General features: G+C 42.7%; 1 protein-coding gene across 2 annotated transcripts in view; it reads right to left on the bottom strand.

The window, feature by feature from the left end:
* Positions 1-11,480, bottom strand: part of CENPC (centromere protein C) — a 49,261-nt gene extending 37,781 nt beyond the window's left edge. The window contains exons 1-4 of one of the 2 annotated variants that reach the window (XM_061590253.1): positions 11,292-11,480; positions 7,449-7,495; positions 4,977-5,035; positions 1,641-1,729 (exon numbers count right to left, since the gene is read on the bottom strand). In XM_061590253.1, the coding sequence (XP_061446237.1) occupies positions 1,641-1,729; positions 4,977-5,035; positions 7,449-7,495; positions 11,292-11,303 (207 nt within the window). In that variant the 5' untranslated portion in view covers positions 11,304-11,480. The remainder of the gene's footprint in view (positions 1-1,640; positions 1,730-4,976; positions 5,036-7,448; positions 7,496-11,291) is intronic. The other variant, XM_061590252.1, reaches the window with a different exon arrangement.
* Positions 11,481-12,731: the final 1,251 nt, after the last annotated feature.

Below are 12,731 nucleotides of genomic sequence, written 5' to 3'. Positions count from 1 at the left end.
GCCTATTAGTGAGTAAGATTCTCTCTTTCCAAGTGGGAAGGCAGCTGCTTGAGCACACATCTCCAAAGTAGAGACACTATTTGCGCATCCATAAGCAGTGATGGATCTAAGAGTACCTTTAATCTTAACCTTTAAGAAAGTGTAATCCCATTTATAACAGTTTCTATACTGGCATTAGATCAACAGCTCATCCATAGTACCCCTGCCTTATCTGGATTCAGCTTCATTAGCCCCCATTCAAAATGTTACAAACTCACAGAGACAAAGAATGGCTGGAATTTTCTTTGAAAAGTAGCAGGGGCCCCAGCCTACTGGTCACTTTTTCTCAGATGTGACCAGTAGATCAAATGGGAGGAGGTCAGAAACATCCTAACTCCAAGAAAGCTGTCGTGGTCCTAAACCGGTGTCTGGCATCAGTGGTGGATTGGATGAGGGTGAACAAATTGAAGCTTAATCCAGACAAGACAGAGGTGCTCCTGGTCAGTCGAAAGGCGAATCAGGGAATAGGGATTCAGCCTGTGCTAGATGGGGTTACACCCCCCCTGAAGACGCAGGTTTGCAGTTTGGGTGTGCTCGTGGACTCAGCTTTAAACTTGGAGGCCCAGGTTTCTACGGTAGCCAGGAGTGCTTTTGCAGAGTTAAGATTAGTGCGCCAACTGCGCCCGTTCCTTGAGCCGTCTGATCTGGCCACGGTGACACATGCCTTGGTTATATCCCGTTTAGATTACTGTAATGTGCTCTATGTGGGGCTGCATCTGAAGACTGTTCGGAAACTTCAGCTGGTGCAACGAGCTGCGGCCAGAACGCTAACTGGGGCTGGATACAGGGATCATACAGCTCCACTGGCTGCCAGTTTGTTTCCGGACACAATTCAAAGTGCTGGTTATGACCTATAAAGTCCTATACGGCTTAGATCCAGGCTATCTGTCAGACCGTATCTCCCTATATGAGCCTGCCCGGGCCCTGAGATCCTTAGGAGAGGCCCTTCTCTCAATCCCCACATCTACACAAGTACGTTTAGTGGGGACGCAAAATAGGGCCTTTTCGGTGGCTGCCCCTAGGCTCTGGAATTCCCTTCCTAGGGAGGCAAGAATGGCCCCCTCTTTGCAATCCTTCCATTGGCAGGTAAAGACTTTTTTATTCCAACAGGCCTTTGGAGCTGACGGTTCCTAAGGTCATGGCTTGAAGAGGGTGCTGCGTTGTTATTGTTTAACTGTACTATCTTAAACTGAGGTGATTTATTAAGTGTATGTTTGAACGGTTTTAATATTGCAAATAGTTTAATCCTATTTATTTTAGACTATTGTATGTTCTTAATTACATGTATTTTTATCTGGAAGCCGCCTTGAGTTCCAGTTTGGAAAATAGGGCAGGGTAATAATAATAATAATAATAATAATAATAATAATAAAAGGGCTAAATAAAAACACCAACTGTCCTTGTATGAGTAACACAGGTTCAAAAGGAAACAATATTTTAAAACCAGCAACATAACAGATACTAAGAGAGAGAGAGAAAAGGCCACTTTTTCAACTAAACCAACTTCAGCTGACCAAACATGACTGGATTGGTTAAATTACACAACATGCATGGACAATCTCAAAAGGATTGAATATACTGAACTAACAGAACTAGCTTACCTCTTTCCTTGGAGACTGAACTTGATCATAGTCAGTGGATGAGGAACATGATGTGCTTGGGGAGTAGACTGTATATTCCTTGGCACAAGCTAAAGATGAAAAAGCTATATGCTGTTAAGTGCACATAGTACACATTACTATGCTCTTTTAGAGAGATGGGACATAATTATTCTAAGTTAAATATCCCTTTAAGTGATCCACTATCATCATCATCATTTATATCCTGCCCTTCTTCCCAAAGGAGCCCAGGGTGGCAACTGTGTCTGCCAATCTGCTGGCAGCAAAAATTTGACGATTCCTCAGAAGCAAAATGACTATGTATCATGAGGCTTACAGAACAATTCAACATACAGTTTGGCAAGCCCACTGATTTAGTGGGTTTAGGTACATCTTATTCTTCACAGGACTCGGCTGTTAGCACAGGAGCAGGCAGCTGTTTTTTGCAGCCCATGCATTGTGTTGCTGTTTGCCCAATAAAAGGAGGAAGAGGTACCACTACAAAGGTGGAGGTAGGAGAAAGAACTAAAATGGAGGGTTTTGTAGGCATACAGAATTCAGAAGCACTGCTTAGTCTAATATTGTCAGCAACAGCAGTAGCAGGAAGAGGCAGGCAGAAGCTTTAAAAATTGACATTTTGCAGCATAGGTACAACCAGAAATTGGGTTTGAAGGGAGGCTATGCCCCTTTGCCCAGCACCACCTAGTGGGGGAGCTAGGAAATGGAATGTTTTGCAACACCCATGCTTGCTTGTCCACCATTCCCTTTTCAAGCATGCTTCACTGCCAGGAGCTGCCTTCATGCTTGACACAGAAAATGGACAGACATAAGTTGTCAGGGGAATAAAGTGTACTTCTTGATGGCTGTGTCCTTAATAAATTTGCTGAGGCATGCGACACAAATGATTAAATCTAGATGTGTAGTGGAGAGATTCTAATTCACAACATGCAGATCAATCCTACAACTGTCTACTCAGTTGGGTACTTTTTCTGATTTGTGTTTATTTTGCTCAATTTAGTATCATAGGCTGTATTCAGACATCACACTAAACTTGTATAGTACAACATGAACAAACCTACACTCCTTATCTCACACAACTCAGAACAAGAGTTTGGAAGCATTCTTTTTTAGTTAAAGACAGCTTGCCATGTTGTCAGACCTAGAAAATTTTGAAATCTGATTAAATTATTTAAAAATCCGATTTAAAAGAAATCCAATTTTTAATTTCTTTTAAATCATTGATTTTTATCCACCTTAGATTTGGCTCACGGTTCTGACTTCAGGGTCTGATTGGTATAGAAACTGTGGCAGGTAGTATTGCAGTGGAATTGGACTTTATTCATTTATTTATTAGATTTATATACCGCCCGACTAGCAATAGCTCTCTGGGCGGTGAACATAAAATAGCATAAAAATACAATAAATAACAAAATAATACTAAACAATACAATCAAAAATCCAATACAATAACATTTTTAAAAGTAAATCAATTTAACTTAAAATGCTTCAGAGAATAGGAAGGTTTTGACCTGGCGCCGAAAAGAGAGCAGAGTCGGCGCCAGGCGTACTTCCTCGGGGAGACTGTTCCATAGTTCAGGGGCCACCACTGAGAAGGCCCTAGATCTCGTCACTACCCTCCGGGCCTCCCTGTGAGTTGGAACCCGGAGGAGGGCCTTCGTAGCAGAACGTAGTGTACAGGCCGGTTCATATCGGAAGAGGCGTTCCGCAAGGTATCGTGGTCCCACACCGTATAAGGCTTTATAGGTCAATACCAACACTTTGAATCTGGCCCGGAAACATATTGGCAACCAGTGCAGGAGGGCCAGAACAGGTGTTATATGCTCGGACCGCTTGGTCCTTGTCAGCAATCTGGCCGCCGCATTTTGCACTAGCTGTAGCCTCCGAACTGTCTTCCAAGGTAGCCCTACGTAAAGCGCATTACAGTAATCCAAACGTGAGATTACCAGAGCATGTACCACTGCTGTAAGGTCCTCTTTACTCAAAATAGGAACGTAGCTGGGCCACCAACCGAAGTTGGTAGAACGCATTCCTAACCACCGAGGCTACTTGAGCCTCAAGTGAGAGGGAAGAGTCTAAAGAGACTCCCAGACTACGAACCCGGTCCTTTAGGGGGAGTGTAACCCCGTCCAGGACAGGGTATATATCCACCATCCGATCAGAGAACCCGTCCACCAACAGCATCTCAGTCTTGTCTGGATTGAGCTTCAGTTTGTTAACTCTCATCCAATCCATTGTCACGGCCAGGCAACGGTTCAGCACATCAACAGCCTCACCTGAAGATGAAAAGGAGAAGTAGAGCTGCGTGTCATCAGCATACTGATGACAACGCACTCCAAAACTCCTGATGACCTCTCCCAAGGGCTTCATGTAGATATTGAAAAGCAAGGGGGACAAAACTGACCCCTGCGGGACCCCATATTGGAGAACCCGCGGTGTCGAGCAATGTTCCCCAAGCACTACCTTCTGGAGACGACCCGCCAAGTAGGAGCGGAACCACTGCCAAGCAGTACCTCCAACTCCCAACTCCGTGAGCCTCTCCAGAAGGATACCATGGTCGATGGTATCAAAAGCCGCTGAGAGATCAAGGAGAATCAACAGAGTTACACTCCCTCTGTCTCTCTCCCGACATAGGTCATCGTACAGGGCGACCAAGGCTGTCTCAGTGCCAAAACCGGGCCTAAAACCTGATTGAAATGGATCTAGATAATCGGTTTCATCCAATAGCGCCTGGAGCTGGCCAGCAACCATTCGTTCTAAGACCTTGCCCAGGAATGGAACATTCGCCACTGGCCTGTAGCTGTTAAAATTGTCTGGGTCCAAGGAAGGCTTTTTCAGGAGTGGTCTCACCACTGCCTCTTTCAGACAGCCTGGGACCACTCCCTCTCGTAAAGAGGCATTTATCCATTCCTTGGCCCAGGTAGCTGTTCCATTCCTGCTAGTTTTTATCAGCCAGGAGGGGCAAGGATCCAGTACTGAAGTGGTTGCACGTACCTGTCCAAGCACCTTGTCCACGTCCTCAAGTTGAACCAACTGGAGCTCATCCAACAAAACAGGACAAGACCGTGCTCCGGACATCTCACTAGGATCAACTGCTATAACTTGAGAGTCTAGGTCCCGGCGGATACATGAGATCTTATTCTGGAAGTGATCGGCAAACTGATTACAGCGGGCCTCCGATGATTCCACCGTGTAGCTGGCTAGCAGAAAATAATGGTTCACTACCAGTCAAAGCTGTAATTTGTGGAATCATGATCCCTCTACTTCATCAAAGTAAATCACATTTATTGTATATTGCATTGTAAACTATTGAGAACTTACTTTCAAAGCAATCCTGTATATATTTCAATACATTTTCTCCTTGTTGTATATCACCTTGTCTGGCAGGGGGGGAAAAGGCAAATGAAATGAGCCACTTCAAAAATTATTCCAATCTGCAAATATTGCCTTATCAGGAGTGCACTCGAAAACTTAGTCAATAATATTATCTGAATAAAAAGTGATAAGCTGCTTTCCATAAGACAGAGTTTTAAGCCCAAACTACAGTGTCTTGATTTCATGATGGGGACATGCAATAACTGAACCGTATTCAGAAAATGGACGTGCAGCCCTGGATTCAGACAAACTATCTACTCCTGTCCAACACATCCATGCCAGAAAAGACTATCTAGCAGCAGTTAGAGATTCTAGAAGGATGTGGGGAGGGGAAGTGGAGAAAGAAAGACTGTGTCAACACCCGCAGTTTTTCATACAACCCACTGCTGATATCCATGCAAGGAGATGATGCAGTTTTCACAGATTCCTGCAAATTTGCTTCCTTGTATATTTAATTAATACCTTATATTACTGTACATCTAAATATTCCTAGTTGGGTTTTTTAAGTTTTAAACATACAACAAACAGATTCATTAAATCAAAACCCAGTTAAAAGTGAGTGTATGACTGTCAATATGTTTAAAATGTCTTGTTGAATAAAAAATGCCTTGGCCTAGCATTAAAAAAATGTTAAAGTTGCTGCCAAGTGAACTTTCCAAGGGAGAGCATTTTACGATTGGGGCACTATCACAGAAAAAGTACCTCTCTTGTTAAGAGGGATAAGTGATAGCTGCAGCAGGGTGTTGACTGCTGATCTTAACACACATGCACTTTGCTGGTCAGCTGGTTTCCCCACAAAAAAGCAAGCACCTCAGAAAGGCATAAGCACCTTAATGACTGAATCTCTCATTATCCTCTTTCTAGCCATTGTTCTTTTTCAATACCAGAACCTATTTGCACTCTGTCGCATGGCATGTCAAAACCTGACTATTTAAATTCTGTCTGGCCACTCCATGAACTTAGAAATTGGCTTCATCACAATCCCATCTCAAAATCTTTATCCTCTTCCCCCCCTCCCCGACTTCCCCTCCCCTAACATACTGCATAAACTTCTTGCAAGCTGCTTGGGGGCACACATGCTGTGATGCTAGTTCAACCGTTACCAGTAAAGACCACCTCATCATACAATTCTGGAAGAGAGATGCACAGCACATTTCTGTACTTTTGTTCCCTATAGAAAATGTGAAGTTTCTGTTAGCGTGTTTGCACAGTCAGCGGGTAGAACAGAATAATAGCCAGTCATACAACGTAGAGCTTCAAGTAAGAAGGACTTTATTTGCTTGCAGCACAAATAGGTCCTATGGTAAGAGTTCAGTTCACTCACTTGCTTGTTCACCAGCACACACATCAAATTCCTTTCTCCTTACCCCCACACAGCCTGCTATCTCTAGTCCTCATTTATTACGCTAGGTGCTAGCAGATAATCTCCTGCAGCTGTGTCTCTAACAATTACTGAGAGTTACACCCAGTCTACTTTCTCTCCTGTATTTCTCTGAGGAGCAAAAAACCTTTAACTTAAAACTGAAAGTCATCATTACTATAGGTAACAGTTTCAGGCATAAGTATGAGTCACTATAAATGTAACACATGGAAATAGAAAAATAGGACAAGGTAATGTAAGCCCAGAACATAAACACAGGTGAGAAAAGAAACAAAAGGAGCCATCTAGAACCACATCAGAATAGCAATGCATACAGGGAGCCAGTATTTACAAGGGAGTGGGACCTGATGTTGTTCCCAGCTCCTATCAGCCCCAGGCAGCATAGCCATAGTCAGGGAACTGTAGGCCAGCAACAGGTTTCCCACCTGATATACAGAGGAATACTCATTTGCATCAGCTAGCTGGGCAATTCCTTATCCACAGAAGGAATGCAGTTATGGAGCTGTCCCTGGATTGCAATGAATGGGGCAACTCTTGGAGACAGGAGAGCTTCCCCATGCATGTATCAGAGGACACTAAGAAAATCACTACTTTGGGGTAAAGCTGTTTTCATCATAGATGATATGAAACAGCTCTAAAATCTCAGAGCACAGGTTTGAATAAAAATACAGATTTCTAACACTGCAATCCACACTAAATATAATATGTACTGATTACAGATGAGATCCAGTTACTTTAGGCATGCCCAATAAGATTTTTTAACTTTTTATTCAGACATTCCATGCCATATGACAAATTATTTTTAGGAGTCTCCTTGTTTTAAAAACAAGTTTGCTATTTATTAAGGGTGAGGGGATATGTTCAAGAAATATAAGCTCAAACATACCAAATTTCTTGAGTGTGTAGAACTAATCTCACAATTCTTTGGATCCTATCACATACTCAAGACAAACCTTACTAAATGAAAAATTATCTAAATTATCTACAGATAATTTACAGAATAAACAATCAAATTTTAAAAAACAAAAGTTAATTACCCTTCTTTGTAGCAGTATCTCAATCTGTACTTATCTTTTAAGTGATTCTGTTGACACAAAAAATGATTATGAAGATGCTTCTTGAAAAGGAAAATAAATTGAAATATTTTTATAGCAATTTATATACTTACCATGCTATATAACACATAAGGCAACACAAGGCTACACACAATTCACAATATAACCAAACAATAAGGAAGTGATGGTTTAAATCATCATAAAAAAGGCAAAATTAAATCTTCACTGATAAAAGCTGCCCTGCATTTGACAACCGACAGGGCCTGCCCTATCATTAGATATAGTCAGGCAGCTGCCTCTGGCAACTAGGGGCTCATAAAAGGGCATCAAATTGTTATTTCATTAATTATTGTTGTATTTTAATTTACAGGAAGGAGAAGCACTTGCAGAAAGTTCTGTCTCAGGTGCCAGTGTAACTTGACTGAACTTGTGGATGGGAATGTTATTTCCTGCTCTGCCTCAGGCTGCAAAATGTTTTGGAGTATATTATAATCTGTGCTAAATCAGCTGCTTTACTTTGAATATAGGTTAAATTTTCAACGACATTTAATCTGGAGAAGAGAACCAGGTAAGAATGTCCGCTTTCTAGTTTATCAGGGTAGATTAAAATCAGTGGTGTTTTTTAAACAAATTTGAAAAATAGATTTTTTAAAATTTAAATTAAATTTAAAATTTAAATAGATTTTTTAAATTTTACATTGGATTTAAATATAATATCTAGGATATTATACATCAAGGCATGGGGGTGGGGAAAAATAAATGAGATTTTTAAAGAAAATTATAGGAACAATTAATGCATGGCTCACCAATGCAGCACCTATGGGCACAAATATAATTGCAGAGACCTTCCCTGGCATCCACACATTTCCAATCACTCCACCACCACCACCACCCTGCTGAAATTAGCCTAAATGTGGTACAGAAAGAAATGGGGGAGGGTGTTTACAGCTGGGGAGAGTTAACTTTTCCCCTAACTGTGACTCCAACAAATTTTCCTAATAGAACAAAAACCCCTTTGTTTTAGAATCCTGTTGAGTTCAGGGGTTAAATCCTGTTGAGTTTGGCTTCACAACCAACTCAGGATTTAAGCCCATCCTCATGCCCATCAGATGACATGAGTGACATCAGCTGATGTGCATGGTTTTTGGGGAAACAGCTTTGTGGACAAACTTATTTTATTTTTAATTTATTATTACATTTATATCCCACCTGTCCTCCAAAGAGCTCAAAGTGGCATACATGGTTCTCATTCCTCTCCATTTCATCCCCACAACACCCCTGTAAGGTGGTTAGGCTGAGACTGTGCGTGGCCCAAGGTCACCCAGTGAGCCTCATGGATGAGTGAGGATTTGAACTCTGGTCTCCTAAGACCAATAGGAAAGGTATTGAAAATAAAACAGCCGATATCATAATGCCGTTGTATGAATCTATGGTGTGGCCGCATTTGGAATACTGTGTACAGTTCTGGTCGACTCTTCTCAAAAAGGATATTATAGAGTTGGAAAAGGTTCAGAAGAGGGCAACCAGAATGATCAAGGGGATGGAGCGACTCCCTTACGAGGAAAGGTTGCAGCATTTGGGGCTTTTTAGTTTAGAGAAAAGGCGGGTGAGAGGAGACATGATAGAAGTGTATAAAATTATGCATGGCATTGAGAAAGTGGATAGAGAAAAGTTTTTCTCCCTCTCTCATAATACTAGAACTCGTGGACATTCAAAGAAGCTGAATGTTGGAAGATTCAGGACAGACAAAAGGAAGTACTTCTTTACTCAGTGCATAGTTAAACTATGGAATTTGCTCCCACAAGATGCAGTGATGGCCACCAGCTTGGATGGCTTTAAAAGAAGATTAGACAAATTCATGGAGGACAGGGCTATCAATGGCTACTAGCTGTGATGGCTGTGCTGTGCCACCCTAGTCAGAGGCACCATGCTTCTGAAAACCAGTTGCCGGAAGCCTCAGGAGGGGAGAGTGTTCTTGCACTCAGGTCCTGCTTGTGGGCTTCCCCCAGGCACCTGGTTGGCCACTGTGAGAACAGGATGTTGGACTAGATGGGCCACTGGCCTGATCCAGCAGGCTCTTATGTTCTTATGACCTAGTCTGACACTCTAACCACTACACCACAAAATTGAACCCCTTGTCAGGGCAAGATTGACTAGCAGGCCGGAGGTTCCCCACCTCTGATACAGTGCATACTGCATGTCAAATCCATTTTAACATTTGAAAATGCCAGAAGATAAATTAAAAGAAAGAGCAACATGGACCTGCTTTCCCAATCCTCATTAAAACAATGAAAGTTATGTGGATAAATCACATGTCTGTACTGTGATCACAGCATGTCCTATCAATAGTGAGCATGATTATACTATCTGCAATATGGAAGGCAAGTAGCAGGCAGACCTAGCTGTAAACAGGCTAACTGCAAACATTTAGGCTATTCCTATTTACCACAGACATTTCTAATTCCTGTCTGTTATAATCACTTTCCCTAGTTTGCCTTTTTTTAAAAAATGTTAGTGTGTGAACACATACCAAAAGTCTTCTGTTTCAAACCCCTTCCCAGCATGTAGAAGTGGAACTGTGAGGTGCGGCAAGGTGGCACAGGAAGAGATACAACTTAAATCTAGTGCATATGCATGCAAATGCACAATAACTAACACCAAATACCAGAGAACAACTTCTACACACAAAACAGATAATAAAACTGATCAAGTTTTTATTATAGAATTATTAGCAAAATGTCTATCACATATACATCGATAGACTCCATTTATCAGGCATGCGCCCTATTTTCTGCTGCTTGTCTCTATATTGTGTGTGGTTGCTTTTAGCTACACCACTGTTCCTGCTTTGGCTTTTAGGGAGATGTCTATTTAAAAAGAGTGTACCAGTTTCCCTTTCAACCTCCTAAAGCTAACCTGTTATAATAAATGCAACTGAACATGTTTTGAGCTGGAGATATTTTACTTGAAACATGAACAACCTGATCTGTAGTGAAAATTAAGACATTCTATTAGTCATCCACAAGATTAAAAAATAAGAAACTGTTAGAGATTAGTTTAGTAATATATTTCCTTCAGAAGCTAGTTCAGGGCAGATGATTACAGCAAATTAACTTTTATTGTTTTAACCAAAGTAGCCAATTTAAGAGAATACAGAGGTAAATTAACAGAAAAACCTTTAGCAAAGGCAGGGTGGGTGGCTTCAGTCAGAGTATGATCCCTGCTGTAAAACAGGAATATATGAATGATATTTGATTTTTGTTTTCTCTCTTCCCCTGGAACATACTGGAGGCGGCAGCGAAGAGCAGAGATGGGAAACCTCAGGCTGGGGAGTTAAATGCAGCCCACAGATCTCCCTATCTGGCCCCTGGGACTCTCCCTAAACCACCCCCCTGTGCATTTGTCAGGGCAGAACAAACTCTGATCATGCCTCTTACTCTCCTGAACGGAAGATAGACAGCGGTGTCTGGGAGTCTATAGGAAGTAGCCTACTATACAAAGGTAAAATATACTCTGTCCACTTTTGCTTCTGGCCCCACCAACCCCTGGCATGTACTCCTCCTCTCCAGGTTGCCCAGACAGGAATGCAACCCTCAGGTAGGAAAAAACAACCTCCTCTCACAGCTTAGCAGGCCCAGTCCTAACCATGTTTTGACTTTGATACAAGTCCCACGGAAGTCAATACGCCTTGCCTTCTAGCAAAGAGAAGATATAACTACGGACTAGGGCTAAAAAAAACCCGAATAATTCTCCTCCCCCCCCCCGCATTATCTTACAAAATTCTTGAGGAGGCACTGGGACGCCCCCTCTCCCTTTTTTTCTTACCAGAGAGTCCATACAGTTGTCCCTCAAGTCGCAGGCTGCGACGACAAACAAAAACTAAAGACGCGCGAGACTAAGGCCCTCCTCCCATATTTGAAAACGTCGCTTTATCCCGCGGCGCACGCGCACCAGTAGGGGAGGCCTTTCATTGGCCAGGAGTCTCTTGGCGTCACAAAAAGGCGGAGGGGGAGGGAAAGGATAGAAGGAGAACGGAAGTTTTTTAAAAAGCTATACTTGAAGTAGACCAGCGCAGAAGATTAACTTGTGGGTTTACTTTGGCCGCCGGGGCGGAAGTGGAATGTGTCCATAGACAACAGAGGAAAAGGCTTGGATTTTAACGTGACCGTGATTGAACAGCGGCACGTCTTCACCACCCCAAAACAGCACTAAAAACAGCGGTTTCTGTTGTAACTTAGGACTTCCTCTGTATGAAAGTTAAGATTTTTAAAAAGAATTTTAAAAAATTGACGGGGAAGTCTTAAGTATATCTACTCAGGAGCTCTCATAGAAAGCATTCTATCGTGACAGCCAGAAATGCAGCGTGGCAGAGGGGCGGGGGAAGAACAGGCCCATAGCTCAGTGACACAGCATCTGCTTTTGATGCAGAAGGTCCCCGGTTCAATCCTCAGTCCCTCGGGTAGATCTGGGAAAGGCTCCCTGCCTGAAATCCTGTCAGCGTGAACAGTACTGAGCTAGATGGACCAATGGTCTGACTGCGTATAAGGCGGCTTCCTATGTTCCTAAATCAGAGTAGGGCTAGTCATGTGCCTTGCAACTAAGGGATCTGAGCCGCGAAAGAGCTCTGAGGGAGTAATTTAAGGAGACTGGCCTTTTCCGGCAACCTGAGGAGTAGTTCGTATCGAAGATGTTTGGCTGCGAATCCAAACCAGCCTCAGCCCCAACTCTAACTTGCAACATTAGCGGGTGGCTGCAGTGCAAGGCTGTCAAATCGCATTGCCCCCTCCCCAGACCTGCAATGTAGGAATAATGGGCCGAACTGACAGTTTAAGGGCAATTTTTTAAAATATCTAAACGCTTTACAGAATATTTTTCATACAGAAAAAAAGACCTGAATTAGAAAGAGCATTAACTCCGAAAGCTGCAGCTGATACAAAATGAGGCAAGGTATCATCAATATGTCACCCTGCTGCTGAAAGAATTGCGCTGGCTATCTATTAGCTACCCGGCTAAGTTCAAGGTTCTGGTTTTGATGTATAAAGCCCTATACAGCTCGGGACCAGGATACCTGAAAGATCGCTCACCCCTTATATGCCCAGTCTATCATTGCGCTCTGCAGGTGCGGGCAGGAGGTACCATCGTATCAGGTGGTCCATTCCACACATCATAGGAAGCAGACCTTTAGTGTAGCAGCACCTACCCTTTGGAATTCCCTCCCCTTAAATATTAGACAGGCGCCATCTCTGTTATCTTTTTGGCACCTAC

The sequence above is a fragment of the Rhineura floridana genome, chromosome 11, assembly GCF_030035675.1.
Source record: "Rhineura floridana isolate rRhiFlo1 chromosome 11, rRhiFlo1.hap2, whole genome shotgun sequence".
NCBI classification, from domain to species: Eukaryota; Metazoa; Chordata; class Lepidosauria; order Squamata; family Rhineuridae; genus Rhineura; species Rhineura floridana.
The sequence above is the reverse complement of the archived record's forward strand: the minus strand, read 5'-3'. Positions and strand labels throughout refer to the sequence as shown.